Source organism: Zalophus californianus, chromosome 2 (assembly GCF_009762305.2).
Source record: "Zalophus californianus isolate mZalCal1 chromosome 2, mZalCal1.pri.v2, whole genome shotgun sequence".
Taxonomy (NCBI): domain Eukaryota; kingdom Metazoa; phylum Chordata; class Mammalia; order Carnivora; family Otariidae; genus Zalophus; species Zalophus californianus.
This window is the reverse complement of record NC_045596.1, coordinates 3,593,422-3,611,379: the sequence shown is the minus strand read 5'-3', so window position 1 is coordinate 3,611,379 and position 17,958 is coordinate 3,593,422. Positions and strand designations below refer to the sequence as shown.

Here is a 17,958-nt window from a genome sequence, read left to right as displayed (position 1 = left end):
GGTCGGAAGTGAGGCATCCCTGTGCACCTGCCTGAAACCAAAGGCTTGGGACCTGCGGCCAGGCGGCGGCGGGATGAGACGCTGCCGATTCAGCCGCCTCCTGGGACCCGAGCTTGGGTTCCGGCGATTTCCAGGAGGGTCCCGGGCCGTCCCGCAGCAGCCGGTCAAGGTCGGGAGCGCTGCCCTCTTCAGTGCTGACTGACGGCTGAGATTTTCACGGCGGCTTGCTGCCCTCCTGCCCCTGCTTCCCTCCGTGGAGCCTCTCCCACGCGGAGGGCCCGGAGCGGCTCCGTTCTCCCGACCCGGCCTGACTGACGCGGTATTCAGGGTCCGGCGCCGTGGCGTGGTGCCAAGGCTCCTGGGGGGGCTGTTGCTTTCTCCTCGGCGGCCCCGATCAGCAGGGCGCGGCGGGAGGCTCTGTGGCGTGCACAGGCCTCCGCGCCGACGGGGAGTGGAGAGTTTACCTGGCCCCCGGGAACACCTGGGCAGGTGCGCTGCCGTTTGCACCAGGTGGGAGGGCTGGATCGGGGGGCCTCCGCTGGGGGGTGTGGAATGGAAGGACGCTCAGCAGGCCGCGTGCACCCCAGGCACGGGGAGCGGGGTTCATTCCCGTGAGCTATGGTGCCTGGAACAGCATCACGCCTGGAACCGCAGCTGCAACTGCTCACCTCGTCCCTGGGTCCCACGCTCTACTGGCCGATCCCGGCAAAGTAAGGAAGGGACGGGGACTTTGGTGGAGTCACCGGCCCTGCGTCCTTCGTGTCCCGCGTGGGGGCGGGTGTTGCTAACAGCTGCAGTTCTTGCAGTGACCTGAGGTGGCCTTTGTCCACTAACTTAGTAAGAAGGGGACGTCCCAGGGGGCCTTCCTACGCGGTGACCCCCTGGTGCTGGAGACCAAGGAGGGTTGGTTCTTCCTGTTGCTAAGGATGGTTTCCACCTGCATATTCAGAACCGAGGGAGTCATCCTGGGGTGGGCTCATGACACAGGCTGGGGCCAGACCTCCTCCACCGACCACCACACCCCCCGCTCTGGTGGGTGGCCTTGTCGGCACTGGGGTCCCCGGGAATCTGCCTCGGGTGAGAGCCGTGTCCGTGAAAGCCCCGGAGTGAGGATTTTTTCTCTCCCTGGTACACGTCTCTGCTGTCCGTACGTCTGGGGCAGGTTAGGAGGAAATCTGCCTGTAGATTCAGGTCAGCATCCGGCCTCAAGGGGGTGCAGCGCCCCCCTCCCCCGGGTATAGGGGCTTGGGGATATGACCCTCCAGGTCTGGGAAGCAGGGAGGGCCCCTAACTACGGTGTTGACACGGCCACCCTGGTCACCGTAACCGCCAGGTCTGGAGTGCGCTTGCTTTGCAGGGGCCGAGTTGTGACTTCAGTGGGAGGTCCACCTGTTTCAGTCCTGGGGACGCCATGATCAGTTCCTTAGTCCCCGTGCACACCTCTGCGGGCTCAGCCACCACCATCACTGCTGAAACCGTGCTTCCCGCTGCACGCGCCAGGCCCACGTGTCTCTGGAAGGTTCCAGCTGCCCTCCAGACTCTGCTGCCCGGGGTCCCACATGCCCTTGGAATTCGGGGACCCAGGCTCCGTGGTGGCAGCCCTATTCTCAGCTCTGACCTGCAAAAAGCAGCCACGACACGGTTTTCCAGAATGCTCCCTGCACCAACAGCCCTCTTCAGTGTCCCCGGTGAAGGGAGTGTCCCCTGGACGCCCTGGGTTCGAGATGATGGGGGGGAGTCGTCCCAGCCTTGGGTTTCTCCCCACAGAGCACGGTTCCACAGCCCTAGCATGCTGCAACCAGAAGGCGGCGTCACTCCTCATGGCTCCCAGTCTCTGGCTGCAGGTGTATTAGCGGGGTCACCCACTTCACGCCCGTCCCCAGTACCCAGCGGCTGCAGCGAGTTCTGACCGCTTGTTCTCGTGTGTCTGAAGCGCCCCCCACACGGCAGGTGTTCACCAAGTGTGTCCTTAATGGAGAAATGAATGAAGGATTCGTTGAGCAAACAGTGTCCATCCTGCGGAGAAGACACCCCACGGCGAGGGGGGTTTCAGCTCCGTCGAAGCCCTGCGGGGCGGCAGCGGGGCGCGCAGACCAGCGGCCTGCCCTGGGTGCTCAGGAGGCAGACGGTCGGGCCGACGAGAAGCGCAGGCGCAGCGAGCGGGGCTGAGTGTGGCGGTCACGGTCACCGTTGGTGGCGCTGTTTTCACACCGGTGCTTCTGAATCCAGGCAGCAAGCCGCAGAACCAGGCAGCCCGTGGCTCCCAGCCTCCAGAAACATGGCACGTGTTTAAAAACAGCCCATAACAGCACACGGGGGCAGGGAGGGAGGGAGGGGCAGGGCACACCCCCATGTGGCGCCCCAGTCCACAGGGAGCCCCGCATTGTCCTGGGGACGCCGGTTCTTAGTTGGCAAGAAAGGAAGGGGACAGACGGGAGGCTCGGCCGCCGCGAGGGTCATTTCCTTGTCCTCCCTGACGGCGGTGACCCCGACCAGGAGTCGCTGTCCCCGTCCTACGGTGGCTTGCAGAGGTCTCCGGGACAGGGTGGCCTGGAGGAGGGAGCCCCCGGCGCGGGGTCCTGGGGCAGAAGGCAGTAGCCCCCCAGGCGGGCGGGCGTGAGGCTCTGCCGGTCAGGCTCCTTCTACGGGTCCATTAAGGCCGGCGGTTGCCGGGGTTGGCCCTTCCCAAGGCGCCGCTCCTCGTGGTGGCATGAGGGGGCCAAGGGTCTGGTGGGGAGAGGCGGTCCTGGGGGACAGCAACCCCCGTGGTCAGCCCCTTGCTGGTGGAGGCTCCCCCGCCAAGGGAGGTGGCAGTCTGGGCCCCTTCTCCCCGAGTCTCACCGTCCCCATCTGAAGCTCGAGGGAAGCCGGTCACCGTGGCGGGAGAGCAGGGCGACCGCCGGGCTCTCCTCATGGCCCCCGGGGTGCTGGGGGGGGGCGGACGCCGTGGAGCACCTGCCAGGGGCCGAGCGTGCCTGCGATTTACAGGCCTCAGCCCACTGGCTTCTCCGAGCGGGCCAGCCAGAGGGGTGCTCCTCTCCCACTCCGTGGGGGTGGGGAATCCGAGAACGCGCCCGAATCCCCGCTGGAGACTGGCAGACCTTGGAGTCCCTGCCCACTGCCTAGGCCTGGGATGGCTTAAAGGGTAGGTTTTATTGTGACTCAGAACGGAGAGTCCAGCAGATCAGGGGCGGGCTGCCACGGATCAGCTAAATGTGTGGTACTCACAGTTCTCAAGTGGACGGCCACGCCACACCACGTGTGGGCCACGTGGGGGGGGACAGTGATTGGAAAGTGTGAACAGGAGGCTTTACTGCAGGTTCATGGGAAGGAGCGGGTGGGCAGTGCCAACAGGACTGGCTAGTGTGAAGAATTTCAGGGGGCTCTGGGCTCGAGGGGCTGACCCGTTGTCTGGCACCTGGTCCTGCGGGGATTAGGGAAGGGGGTGGTGGCCCAGAGCATGGGGGCCCCACGCTAGAGGTGGTTGGGTGGTGGGCTCCAGAATGGTTGGTCAGCACGTGCAGTCATGCCTATGGGCGAGAGCCCCTCACCCTCTCTAGGAACTGGCCTGGGAGGGCAGTCTGTCTGTCCAGGGGTGAGGCCGGCCACCCCTGTGGATAGCTCTGGGACAGACCAGCCCTCTCAGTGGTCAGGACCAGCTGGAACCAGCCCCCCTCATCAGGAGGTGAGTGTCCGACCCGCTGCCCTGGGTCAGCCTCCCTCCTGTGCTCCCCACCCCAGTTCTTGACTATCTGGTCCCTTTGTATGAAAAGATAGCCATTTTTAACAGCATCGTAAAATTGATGAAGCTTCCGTCCTAACACTTCTGGATCACACACATCAGCTAATGTTTTCCCTGCTTCCCATTAAGGAAGCTCCTGATTTATGCCGGGGAGGCTTCGTGTTGCCGGCCCCCAAAACCACAACACACAGGACGAATATCCCCGAGTCATCTCCGTGGTTTGAAAAAGCAAAGGTAGGAGCTCTGGCGTCTTCTAGAAATCCAAGAAGCAGTTTCCGTGCCTTCGGCAGCCCGCCAGGACCTGACCGGTGTTCAGGACCCGGGGAGGGGCGTGGGTTAACACAGGCTGAATAAGCCTCCCCGGGAGACCGCTGCCCGCGTTGAACAGCTGAGGTTGGGGCCGGGAAGACCCAGCCCCCGGCTTCTGCATCTCTAAGTGCACAGGGTGCGCTGAGAGCCCCCCTTCCTCTAGGACGGATGAAGAAGGCCCCCCTCCTGCCTCCCTTCACCATCTGTGATGTGCCCAGCCCCACCCCCCACCACAGGGAGACAGAATTTGGGGTGAGGGGGTCCCACGGGGCTGTCTGGCCCTAGACCCCGGAAGCTGGGTCTCGGTGGGCACTCGGTCACCCGGACATCCCTGCGTCCCCCGCAGACACACCGTGCCCCGGGATCAGACCTGGCCTCTCCCGCTGGATGACCAGGGCGTCCTGCAGACTGCAGTCCAGCGGGTGCACTCCGATCCCCCCCGCCCCCCGACGCGGCACTCGCCAAGGGCCGCTCCTCCGTGTGTTCCATCCGACGCCAGGCCAGCCCCGTGGCTCGGGCCGGATCCTGCCTGTGCAAGCTCCTTCGGCCGGGCCGGGCCAAGGAAGGCCCTGGGCAAAGAGCCAGCCCCTGGGGCTGGGGGGTGCTCGCTTGGCTCGGACTGGGCGTGTGCCTCTCTGGACACCCGCAAGCGTGGCCGCGCAGGCCTGCCACGGCTGTCACTCTGACCCATTCCGGCCCCAGCTGGCAGCGGTCTTCCCCAAACCAGAGCTCGGCCGTCCCACCCACATGAGGAGCCCTGGACGCGGGCCCTCCAGTCTGACCCCAGCTGCTCATCCAAACTCACCTCTGCCGCCCGCGGCCAGTGTTCTGGCTTCGCCCCAGAGGCCCTCGTCCTCAGCCTCCACCCCTCTGCTCCTACCGTTGCCCGCCCTGCCCTGCTCCCTGCTGAACTCCTGTTCCAGCCCCCTGACTTGCTCCAGGCACCCCCCGCTCCTGCACGGCCCACCCATCCGTCCTGAGGACGGCTGCATCTTCCCCCGGGGTGCGGACGTGTCCACGCGGGCCTGCACTCTCCGGGGCCCCGAGCAGGCTGTTCGCGTGAGGGGGCGCCTGAGAGCCAGTCCCACCTGATTGACTCCCCTCTCCAGCACCTGGCCCGGAGCCTGGCCCTCAGCAGGTGCGCGGACATTTCTTACATTGAATATTCGGGTCTGTGGACTAAAAGCCATGGGAAAACACAGTTCGCTGAGGCTCTTTGGTGGAAGAAGATCCTTGCTCAGAGAAACAAAGCACAGCCCCCACCTTCTCCCTCACCTGCTCCTTCCTACCCTCCCGGCCCCACAGGTGACCTCAACAATGTGCCCCCATTCGGCAGAAAGTAAGGCCTGAGGCAGCAGGACGGGAGGCCGGCTGGAAGCGCACAGCTTTATTGATAACACACAAACGAGGCACGCCGGAGGGCGCCAGTCCGCAGGCTACACCGTGTGAAACAGTAGAAAAATCCGTTAGTAAAGCAGAAAATTCAGGTGAGGTGACTACAACATGGAGCAAAACGCCTGAAAACTGGTATTTCTGTTGGAAGTTTCCTTCGATAAAAGCTCCCTGTGAATTAAATATGTTGAGAAACACAGTGAAAATATATTTACAGTCCTTTAAAACGGGCACCGCCAACATATTTAATTAAAAAAAAAATCTTTGCTGTTTCTTGCTTGTTTCTTTCAAAGAGAATTTTAAATACAAGTTTAGTTTTTAAAAAATACAGTAAGGAAATAATTACAATCTTAATATGAAAACACTTTACAACTTAGAGCCGTGGTCAATGAGTGCTAAGTATCTATAATTTAAAAGTTGGTGTTTAAATTTAAAGTCACTGTTTCCTTTCTCGTTAGAAAACCAGATACAAAGATTTATCTTATTAAAAACACCTTTGGTCCCTAAGAATCGCGATCTGATGGTCCCCCGTCGTCGGAAAGGCCTGCCCCGGCCACACCCCGGCCTCACCCAGGAACACCTGGAGACACCTGCAGGCGGCGGGAGGGAGGGAGCGAGGCCGCCCGCGAAGCCCCGGGCCTTGGCGGGAGACGAGCTGCCTGCAGGGGGCGCTCGCGGGGGGGGGGGAGGCTGCGCCCACCGCGGGGCACGGGGTACAGTTTACCTTCATGTATTCACAGTATCAACCTAGCCATGGGCCAGCAGTGACAACAGCAACAAAATAGGAGTAAGAATGATTCTCTTTAAAATGATACCTCGGATTTGAAAAATTCCCCAGTAAAAAATTATTTTAGAAAAAAACAAAACAAAACGAGGAAGGCAACAGTTTAACATCTGAGCGATGCCACCTTGCCGAGCCGGGGGGCGGTGGACACTGCGGCCGGCCCGGGAGAGGCCTCCTGGAAGGGGCGTGCGGGCTGGGCCGCAGGGATCTTTGCTGGCGCCAGGGGCCCCGCTCCAGGCACCCACCCCGCTGCCCACCCTCGGGAGGGCCCGTCACAGGACTGGGCGAGCAAACCCAGAGCACCGCCTGCTGTGAGGCCACGCCCCTCTCAAGAGCGTGCCGGCAAGCCCCGGGCCGGCCCCGTGCAAACCCGCACACACTCTGCAGAAGGCAGCACACCTCCAACCTGAGTGGTTTGGGGTTTTTGGACTCGGACGGTTGAGGTGAATGAGGTGGCCGATCAGGTTTGGCAACACTGAGGTGTGCGAACGGGGGTAGGGGGGGACAGGATGGGGTTTACGGCATGGCGTATGCACGGCCACCCAGAGAAGACTCCGGAAAGATCCACGCCCACCTGGACCCTTCCGCAGACCCACACTGGTTACCAGTAGGTGGAACCATCTGGAAGCCCGGCGAGGGCAGGGCTGGCTGGTCTGATGCCCGCAGAGGGCCTTGCCCCACCCCCTACTGACTCTGAGGAGGGGCAAAGTGACCGCTTCCCCCCGTCCCACGCCACAGGTGACACAGCGAGCCCGTAACCACCATTTTGTTTCTGTGCAAAAGGTTGGTGAGTGACTTTAAAACATTATCAACACACAAAACTGGAGGGGATTTGAAGGTTGATGACACCTGACCAAAATACAGCAGAGGCAGAGCCCCGGGGCTGGTGGTGGGGCAGATGTGGCCCCCGGGCACGGCCACCACGCTCCTCCACTTTGGGTCAGGATCCTGTCATGGTCTGGCCAGCGCTCGGCGAACAGGTGACCCCTCGAAGGGAATGGGACTCCGCCCCGTGGGGCGAGCCTCCCGTGGCTGCCGGGCGGGGAGCTTCCGGGGGGCCATGAAATGACATCGCTGCCCGAATCCTGACAAGACGTCTCATGTGTGTCTAATATGTACAGATATAAATTAAAAACTCTATTTATTGAACATATACAAATAAATAACTTATTTTGAAGCAAATCCTTTCACCTTTCTGATCAAATCTAAGACACCGAGGGGAACACATAACATCGTGGGAGCCCCCGGGTGGCGGCCTCGCCCTCCATGCGACCCGCTGCCAACGGCTCGGTGGAACCAGCAGGATCTGTCTAAGCTTGCGACCCTCTTTCAAGGGCTGATGGTGGGGAAAGCGAATGTGAAACCTGGGCCCTTTAGACGCGGAACGTGCACGCCAGGAGTCCGAGGACCAGGGTCCAAATCCCGGCTCCCGCAAACCCACAGGGTGAGGGTCCCCAGGCTGCCTGGGGTCTCGCCGGCTGTGCGGGGCTGCAGTCAGGGGTATGGGTCGCTCACGTTTTCCCTCCTAACAGTCGAAACCTGCTAGCTGCTTGGGCCAAGTTGGCTGTCAAGCAGGGTGACCCAGGCGCCTCACTTTGCAAAACCTTATTGGACCAGAAGGCAGCAAAAATCTACGGTGGACCAAACTGTTTCCTTTTACAGAAAATCAGCTTCGTAGGATGCAAGGCGGCCGAGCTGCCCACGCAGACAGACAACAGGACAGGGCTCCTCCTGACAGCGCCGGGAAGGTGGGCCCGGAGGCTCTGGGGGGAGTCCTCCCTCCATTTCCTGGGGGTGCTAGCACGGGAGGGGGGCCCGCGTCTCTGCTGGGGTCTGCTCCGGCCCCCGCTCCCTGCTGGAAACTGTCCCCCGCGCGGGAGGCTGCTCGCCCGCTCTACAGCCAAAATCACACGCTGCCACGTGGGGCCCGAGGGCCCTGACTGACGCTGGTTGACTCCACGCCTAAGGAAGGCCTGCAGGAGAGGGGCTGAGCCCAGGAGGGACTCCGGAGGCGTGCCGGGGGAAAGCACGGAAACCGTTTCTTGCCTTCTATCCCTACAGTTGGTAGGGAAGCTTCTAGATGAAAGGCTTACACCACTAGGCTCCTGCATCTCAGCAGGAAGCGCCCCCCACATGTGTGTGACTTGTGCCCCCGAATCCGTCTGCAGAAGGATCCTGGTGTGACCGACTCTCATGTCATCCAGGGTTGCATCTCCCCATAGCTGAGAATCCCTGAGAGGGTCCCTCTGGAGGCCCAGCAGAGTTGGGGGGCAGAGACCCGGCCTCGGCCAGCAGCCCTGGGGCACCCGCGCTCCGGGCCTGGGTTTGCAGGCGGGGGCCGGGGGCCCGGGGAGGGACTGGAAGCTCTCGTCCCGCTCAGGATGCTACGGTTCTATGGCCGAGCGACTTCCAGAACCTGCTTCCCTCTCTGGGGATGGGCCCATCCTGTGAATGGAAGTCCCACCGTCATCCGGTGAGGCCGCCCATGCTCCGCGGGTCACCTGCAGGCTCTGCGGGGCAGACGGGGTCAGGGACACTGGGGAAAGGGGCGGTGGGGACACACACTAGTGAAGCAGCAGAAATACTCTGCTGCCTTTCAAAAGCAGTACAAATAATAAAATATGATACAGAATCTCTGAAAAACCCTTAGAGCTAAGTGCAACACACGCTAAAAAGAAGTTTTTAAAAAGTGTAAAAAAAATGGCAGCTTTTCACGTCATGGTGACAAAAGCATTTGTCCAGAGAAGAGACAGTTAAAAGGTACCAGATGCTTCACAGCTCGGGTTTCTCGTGCACCTGCCTCTGGTGACGTGGGGGTGGACACAGGGCGGGGTGGGGGGCGCCGAGACACAGGCAGGACGAGCTGCTCGGGACCCCGGCCCTCTCTGCAGACGGGCAGGGGGCCCCGGGGCCTGCGAGGGGCCTCGGGGCGGGGCACGGGCCGGTCACCTGCAGTCCGGGGGCGGGACGGGCGGACACTGGGGAAAGCACTCACTGAGCTCGGTAAAAAAATGCAGCTTCTCATCTGCCAAAGGACTCCTCTACCTCCCTTCCTGCTCCTCAACAGAGAGAGGTGGAAACCCAAGTGTTACAAGTGAATTTCTTTAGAGGGGACAAGTACAGTAGCAAGAGGACGCGCGGGCGGGTCTGGGCGCTGGTGGCGTCGGGGCTCAGTCACAAACCCTGGTGTCCTGCACCGTGGCCACGCGGGCAGAGCTTCCTGCGGCGGCAGCGCCAGCGAGCAGGGCGTCCTGCCGTCCCTCTACGTCCCGTTCTTCAGCTCCCACTCCTAAGTGCGGCAAGAGGAAAGGCATGGGTCAAAGCGGCAAGGCGCCAGGAGACAGGGCTGCACCTGTGCACAGTGTGCAAACCCGTACGGTGGCCGCTCAGAAGTTGGGGAATCACCATTTGAGCCGGGAATCAGATCCACGAGGGGACCCTTGTTCCAGAGCCGAGAGGCCAAGCCCCGCCCCTGCCCCCAGCCGTGAGCCCCCGTCACTGTTCTCGGGAGTCCCTTCCTGAGGCTGTGGGCACGGTTCCTGGACCCGCGAGCAGGGGCGGCTAGGTCCCTCTGTGAGTGCGGCCGGCCTCGGTGTCGCCGTGCATGAACCTGCCAAGACCCCACACCCCGCGTTTATCACAGAGAAGTGGCAGGAGCTGCAGTCCCCAAGCTGGTGGCCGCCGAGCCCCCGCGGGACACACAGCTGGGGCAGGGGCTACAGCAGCTGAACCGTAGGTCTGACTTGGCAGGAAAGAGACCAAGTAAATGAGACGCTTTTCCTGCACTTCTCCTCTGCAAACAGTCAGGGGGACTGCACTGGACAGCTCCATCCCAAGACTCCCTCAGGCAATACGCGCCCCCCGCATGTGTGCTAACGGGTACAGACGCCTGCTAAGAAAAGGAACAGAAATAGGCGGCAGCCCTTCCTTCCCCAGACTTGGCAATACACGCGGGCTTCAAGCGCTTGCCAGGGAGGACACGAGGTCTCGGACGCGTCTGCAGCCACGGCCGCCAGGGCCGCCCCGAGAGCACGCCATCCTCCCTGACACAGGCCGCCTCTCCGAAAATCACAGACTTCTAGCCAGTTTGGACCCGGTTCTGAAGCGCTCCAGGAACAAAGGTAACGACAGCAATGCGGGGCCCGGAGGCGGTGGAGGGAGGCCGCCCGCCTCCACACCCATCAGAGCAAATTAAATTCATCTGATGAGGGGCGCCTGGGTGGCTCAGTTGGTAAGCGTCTGCCTTCGGCTCAGGTCATGATCCCAGGGTCCTGGGATCGAGCCCCGCGTCGGGCTCCCTGCTCCGCGGGAAGCCTGCTTCTCCCTCTCCCACTCCCCCTGCTTGTGTTCCCTCTCTCGCTGTGTTTCTCTCTGTCAAATAAATAAATAAAATCTTTAAAAAAAAAAAAATTCATCCGATGAATTAATGTAATTTTTCCAAAATATGATTTTTCTGTATGACACACTTGCAGTTACTACTGTCAAGAAGTGTTTGCTTTGATAACCTATAAATGGTTTTTAAGTTTTCGGAGAGCTTTAAGTTCTGCATCAAAGCTTGTCAAGGCCGATCCCATGTGGAGCCTGGAGACCACAGGGGGCCTGCGGGGGGGGTTCATCGTGCGCCTCCAACACCACTGACAAGGCGGGGGGCGGTGCGGGCTGGAGGAGAGTCTAGGCCTGGACCCTCTGTGAAGAACCCCGCTCCAGCAAGGAAAACCCAGGTGCGCCCAGAGCTGCTGCTTCTGCTGACACCGCCTGGTAAGCGCCTTGCCGTGACGTTCTGGGCTTTTCCCCTTTGAAAAGGAGGCCCCCTGAAGGAGCCTGGGGCTGTGGGGATTTGGGAGACGGCACACGGCATCTCCCCTGTCCCTCCCACAGCGGCCAGCACGCCTCGGGGCAGGTGTCCCCCCCGCGGGAGAGCGAGCTCACCTTGGCCTTCCGCAGCACATGCCCCCGGCAGGGGGAGCCGCCCGCCGGCTGGCTCTTCCTCAGCACGGCCGCGCTGTTCACCGGCACCGGGCCCTCGGCATCACTGGTCTCGCAGCTGGACATGGGTGAGCTCTCCAGGGTCCGGTGCCTAAAAACTGGAGACTGTCGATGCAGAGAGAAGACCCCGTGTGAGGTGTGGTCCCCAGGCCCGCGGCATGTCCCAACGGGACAACTGGTCATTTTAAAGAAAACACGCAGGTTTGGGGAACAGGCAAGAATGGTAATAATGATCACCCCACGTGGTCAGCACAGGTTCTGGGAGCACCTTCTACTGGTCGGTGACAGACAGGACCGCTGGTGGTGCTGGGAGGTGGGCAGGGGGCCCCGCCCTGTCCCCATGCACCCAGCTTTGTGCCTGCAAAGAGCTCTACGTCTGCAGCCGCCCTCCACCACTGGGCAGCACAAGTCCCCGGGCCCGTGGCCCACAGCAGCGTGGCCCCAGCCCGACGATCCTGAGGCGCCCAGCCATCTGCAGCACATGTAGGTCCGGAGGCCAAAAGAAGACATTTTCTGAAGACTTGAAGTGGAGCGAAAAGGCGCGCCCCGCACCCTCCCCCCCCTGCCCCCAGGAAGGTACAGGCTCCTGCGCAGGCAAGTGCACTGGCAGTGAGCAGGGCCGCCCGATGAGCCCCGGGACAACACTTGCTGTCACTGCTGCACAGCGTGTGACCCGGAGACGTGCGCTGGGTTGTACGGCACGCCGTTGAGCAGAACACAACAGTGGGTCACTTAGGGCGCCTACCGGGGGCTGCTGACCCTGAACACCAAGCAGCCAGCTTCACCCATGTTCTGGTTTACTCGGAATGCTTCTGGGAGGGAGCTGGCTGGGAGGGGGTGGGGGGCGGAGCGGCTGGCAGGAAGGAGAGACCTCATCTCCCTCTCTGGCAGAGGCCGCGCTGGGTCCCCAAGGCAGTGCGTCCGTCCGATGAGCCACGTTCCGGGGATGAGGACTAGGCGGGAAGTGCGGGGAGCTGCCCGTCCCAGGGAAGATGAGGGCAAGGCAAGTCCCAGGAGGGCCCTCCCGCGAGAGGAAGCCGCCAGGCCCCGCGGTCTGGGTGGGGAGGCTCAAATAGACCCGTCCTAAGCCTTCAGAAGGACAAGCTTGGCTATTTGAGCCAAAAGAGAGAAGACCTGACAAGTGGGAGCCAAGATGGGGACCTCGGGGGATACAGTCACCACTGGAAAGAGGGGATCCCCCAGGAGGATGTGGGGTCACCACTAGAGAGAGGGGACCCCCGGGGGGATGCGGGGTCACCACTAGAGAGAGGGGACCCCCGGGGGGATGCGGGGTCACCACTAGAGAGAGGGGACTCCCAGGAGGATGCGGGGTCACCACTAGAGAGAGGGGACTCCCAGGACGATGCGGGGTCATCACTAGAAAGGGGGACCCCCGGGGGGATGCGGGGTCACCACTAGAGAGAGGGGACTCCCAGGACGATGCGGGGTCATCACTAGAAAGGGGGACCCCCGGGGGGATGCGGGGTCACCACTAGAGAGAGGGGACCCCTGGCGGGTGATGTGGGGTCACCACTAGAGAGAGGGGACCCCTGGCGGGTGATGTGGGGTCACCACTAGAGGGGACCCCCAGGAGGATGCGGGGTCACCCTAGAGAGAGGGGACCCCCGGGGGGATGCGGGGTCACCCTAGAGGGGACCCCCGGGGGGATGCGGGGTCACCCTAGAGAGAGGGGACCCCCTGGCGGGTGATGCGGGATCACCCTAGAGAGGGGGACCCCCGGGGGGATGCGGGGTCACCACTAGAGAGAGGGGACCCCTGGCGGTGATGCGGGTCACCCTAGAGAGGGGGAACCCCGGGGGGATGCGGGGTCACCCTAGAGAAAGGGGACCCCCGGGGGGATGCGGGGTCACCACTAGAGAGAGGGGACCCCTGGCGGGTGATGTGGCGTCACCACTAGAGAGAGGGGACCCCTGGGGGGATGCAGGGTCACCCTAGAGAGAGGGGACCCCTGGGGGGATGCAGGGTCACCACTAGAGAGAGGGGACCCCTGGCGGGTGATGCGGGGTCACCCTAGAGAGGGGGACCCCCGGGGGGATGCGGGGTCACCACTAGAGAGAGGGGACCCCTGGCGGGTGATGCGGGGTCACCCTAGAGAGGGGGAACCCCGGGGGGATGCGGGGTCACCCTAGAGAAAGGGGACCCCCGGGGGGATGCGGGGTCACCACTAGAGAGAGGGGACCCCTGGCGGGTGATGTGGGGTCACTAGAGAGAGGGGACCCCCGGGGGGATGCGGGGTCACCACTAGAGAGAGGGGACCCCTGGCGGGTGATGTGGGGTCATCACTAGAGAGAGGGGACCCCTGGCAGGTGATGTGGCGTCACCACTAGAGAGAGGGGACCCCCGGGGGGATGCGGGGTCATCACTAGAGAGAGGGGACCCCCGGGGGGATGCGGGGTCACCACTAGAGAGGGGACCCCTGGCGGGTGATGTGGGGTCATCACTAGAGAGAGGGGACCCCCGGGGGGATGCGGGGTCACCACTAGAGAGAGGGGACCCCTGGCGGGTGATGTGGGGTCATCACTAGAGAGAGGGGACCCCTGGCAGGTGATGTGGCGTCACCACTAGAGAGAGGGGACCCCCGGGGGGATGCGGGGTCATCACTAGAGAGAGGGGACCCCTGGCGGGTGATGTGGCGTCACCACTAGAGAGAGGGGACCCCTGGCGGGTGATGTGGGGTCATCACTAGAGAGAGGGGACCCCTGGCAGGTGATGTGGCGTCACCACTAGAGAGAGGGGACCCCCGGGGGGATGCGGGGTCATCACTAGAGAGAGGGGACCCCTGGGGGGATGCGGGGTCACCACTAGAGAGGGGACCCCTGGCGGGTGATGTGGGGTCATCACTAGAGAGAGGGGACTCCCAGGACGATGCGGGGTCATCACTAGAAAGGGGGACCCCCGGGGGGATGCGGGGTCACCAGGTGAAGAAAGTAGCTAGCTTGGAGAGATGCCTGAAATCGGAGACGGGGGTGAGGTAGGGGACTTGTAGTTTGGAGGTGACCTGTCCCCCAGCAAGTGGAGGGGAGAGCAGGCGAACAGGACACCGTGGGAACTGACAACCGTTTCCAAAAGATGAATTTGGAGGGGCGGGGGGGGGGGAGGTAGGAGGGTGGCTGCCAGGGGTTGGGGGCGGGGCCAGAGTCCAAAGAATGGGCGAGGGCTCAGAAGGCAAAGATGGGGCCCAGAGCCTGGGATGGCAGGAGAGAAGCCCCGGGGGTGGTGTGGCCACCCCTGCAGGAGGCCAGGGTCCGTGGGGCCCACAAGCCCATGTACCTCCAGCACAAGCCCCCCTCCAGTTGCAGCGGACCTCACTGTGCCCAGTCCTGTTCAAGCAGGAGGCTGAGACGCCGGGGGCCGGGAGAGGGGGGCAGCCCTTGCATGCCGGCTCCCGACACGCCCACCCACCCCGCACCTTGGTCTCATAGCGGGAATCCACGTGGACACACACGTAACCTGCAGCCTGCTCCCTTGCCAGAACACAGGCTCCATAGGGGTGTCCTGAGCCCGGGAGAGCGCCCGGCACCCCGCGGGTGCACGGCCTGGGTATGTATGCATAAGTTGTTGAATGAACGAACGAATACACGAGCTAACAAATACATGTATGATGAACCCACACTGTCTTCGGCCAGACACTGTGCCAGGAGCTGTTACAGACGCAGGAATGTCATTATCCCCATTTTGCAGAGGCCTCGGGAAGGGAGGTGACCCCAAACCCTGCCTATCCGACCCCCGAGCCTGCTTTCCTACAGACTGTGGCTTGTGTTCCAGGGTCTGGTTCTTGCTGCTAGATCCAGCTCTGCCAGGCGACGGCCGACTCCTCAATGTCGAGGGGTGGCCGGTGGAGAGGGACGGGGGTTGGCGTTCCCGAGAGGGACAGGTGTAAGGCGGGTGGCGGGATTTCAGGGAGGTAGGGAGGTGGGGGGGAGGGCCGCGGGGTCCCCCTGAGACCGAGCCCGCGTCCAGGGCTGCCTGGCTGGCCACTGTGCTTAGGCAGCTTCCCATCACTTCTCTGGGCCTCTGCCTCTGGGTTTGTAAGATGGAAGCGGTGACATGTGACTCCCCAGGCCCCAGGGACCATGATGGCATTGTCACGAGCAAGGGACAGCAGTGACTTCTCAGTGACCGTTAGTCCAACGAGAGTGAAGGGTAAGTCCCTGCAGGTGGTAATTGTGCTGGAAAGTGATTCCCCCTTGTTCCGTGAGATCCGAGGGGGAGGCCGTGTTTCCTGCCTGTGTTTCCCGGCCCCTGGCAGGGTTCCCAGGACATGCTGCACGTCTCAATAAAATCGGCTACATTGGATTAAGGTCTCCAGCTAATGAATTGGAACTGAATCAGGACATGTTTCAAAAGGGATAAGAGGAGCTGTGCCTCTGATCAGTGGATCGGAGATCGGAGGAGGGAAGGGAAACGGGCTCATGTGCCCACCATCGTTACACGGAGAGAAGCAAACGCGGCGTCGGCCGCTCGGAACACAGCCGAGAGCACATCCGAGGCCGCCATGTGGCTGGGTGTTTGCTGGGCGGGAGCAGACCTTACCTGCGGGCTCGACGTCCCCGACCTGGGCTCGATGGCCAGCCCGAGGGTGACCCCGCCGGCCAGGGCCTTCTTCAGGCTCTCCGTGACCTCCGTCAGCTCGAGCTCTAGGTTGACGCGCTCTGCCTCCTTCTGCTTACACTCCTCCTCCAGCCTCTTCAGCTTGTCTTCCAGAACCACCTGGGTCTTCCTGCCTGAAACCCCACAGACACACTGTCGCTGCAGCCGTGGGTGAGGGTCTCGGGATGGAGGACACGCGCTGGGCCCCCTCCCAGGACCCCTGCGGAACTCTCTGGCTCGAGCGGCCCTGACCTGGGCCCTTTCTACAAAACTCAAGTTCAACTGTTCTTTACAAGAGCCGAGGCCCTTCCCGAGCACTCCGCTCTCCCACAGCTGGGAGACTTGACCTGGAAGCCAGAGCCCTCGATTCTCACAAATCCCAGGATTCTACGCCCGGACCTCCGTACAGTCACCTGAACACATGGACTCTAACCAGATGGCCTGCAGGGGCGCTGGGGACCGGAAAAGTCTGGCTCTTCTCCTGTTCTGATGTTCCCACCCGCTATTCCTGAGTCCTCTCTCTCCTGCCCGTGGAGTCGACTACAACAAAGCTTGCACCTCCAGGGCTCCACAGCACACTCACTGTATTCCTTTTATTTGAAATGTGTTTCAGTGACGCAAGGAGGCAGGTCACGTACGCACTGCGCATGCAGGAAGACGGATTCCAAGGGGTCGCCCGACTTCTGTGTGTGGCCCTGGCCTCTAATGCTCACGGCACGGGAGCTGCTCTAACCTATCTGCATCTTCACTATCTTGCAAACTTGAAACAGAAGAAGGAAGGAACCCTCCTTCTGTCTTGTTGGCCTGGAAGCTCCTCCCAGGGTCTCTAACTCGGCCCGTGGTCCCCCTGCAGGTGGCTGGACGCCACGTCCCGTCCCCCCCACAGGTTATCTCCCACCCGCTCAGCCTATACCTAACCTCCCAGACTTTAAACTCCAAAAGCACTTCTTGTCATAAAAGTCACTGAGGCGCAAAGTCTGGAAGGACCAAAGCGCTGACGGACCGTTTCGGGGGCGGGTGCACAAACTCCTCCTTCCTGGTCTTCTGCGCCCCTCTGAGTCCCGCCTAATCCAAGCCTGAAGAGTGGGTCTTGCCCAGGGTAAGAGCCAGTGTGGAGCTGAGGTGACTCTGTTAAACAGGTCCAGCCCCAGAACCAGGAACCACATCCCCAGCTCCTGCCGGCAAGAACAAGCCTGGGCCAGAGACACCCCTCTGGTCCCGACTCGGTTCTCTGACAGCTGCCTTCAGTCTGACTTCCCCTTTGAGAGTGTCTCTGCTAACCTGGCCTATTTCCCCGCTCCCTTCCAAGAATTCAGACACTGTCCCTTCTCGGGGCTCGGAGGGCTCCTTCTGCCCTGCAGAGACCTCTTACCCGGGCTCCTGAATCTTACTGTCCCTGTGGACTGTCCTCCTGCCAACCAGCCCCCCAGCTGCTTCATCAGACACATGACCTGAAACTCCTGAGCGTCTCTGCGCTGACACCAGAGGCTGGGACGACTCCCAGCACCGCCAGCCTCCACGACCAGCGAGCAGGCTGAGGGGTGGTCCCGGCCTCCTCGTCTGTTCCACAGTCCCCCGACTGCGGCACCTGCCCCCGGCTTACCCGCAGTGCTTCCAAATGATAAGCAGCACCACACGGGGAGATGCGGTCTTACTCAGGTGAGAGCCCGTGGGCAGAACGGGAGGAAACCGAGGCGCTAACCCAAGGAGGTGCCCATGGCGGCTGGAAGCGCACCCCCACCCCCACCCCCCGTACCAGCGTTCACTTCGATGGCGGCTCGCAGGTCTCTCCTCTCTTTCCGGAGCTGGGCCAGCCTGTTCCTCAGCGTCTCCTTCCGCTTTAGCAGCTCCTCTTCTTTACTCTGCAACCGCTTGGCATCGGCTTCGACCCGGTTCTTGCCATATTTGTACTGGTCAGCATCTTAGGGGGGAGAAAAGCAGCAAAAGAAAATTAGGTTTAACCACATAACAGTGTAATTCATAAAGCCTGTTTAAAATCAGCCAATGCAGAGAAAGAAACTCTAATCTGGTTATTTCGCTAGCTCAGTAAGAAAAAGAATGGGACCAGTTGGAACAGAGTCGAAAGGGGAGTAGTTCAAATTTCCTAGTGCAGTTAAGAAAATGAGAACAGAAT

General features: G+C 61.8%; 1 protein-coding gene across 7 annotated transcripts in view; it reads right to left on the bottom strand.

Annotated features, from left to right (window-relative positions):
- Window positions 1-5,417: 5,417 nt before the first annotated feature.
- The window catches only part of AFAP1 (actin filament associated protein 1), a 146,562-nt gene continuing 134,021 nt past the window's right edge, over window positions 5,418-17,958 (bottom strand). For all 7 annotated transcript variants that reach the window (XM_027599148.2, XM_027599141.2, XM_027599142.2 and 4 more), the window contains 4 exons: window positions 17,581-17,745; window positions 15,768-15,958; window positions 11,157-11,318; window positions 5,418-9,516 (listed from right to left, as the gene is read on the bottom strand). In XM_027599148.2, coding sequence (XP_027454949.1) covers window positions 9,490-9,516; window positions 11,157-11,318; window positions 15,768-15,958; window positions 17,581-17,745 — 545 coding nt within the window. In that variant the 3' untranslated portion in view covers window positions 5,418-9,489. The remainder of the gene's footprint in view (window positions 9,517-11,156; window positions 11,319-15,767; window positions 15,959-17,580; window positions 17,746-17,958) is intronic.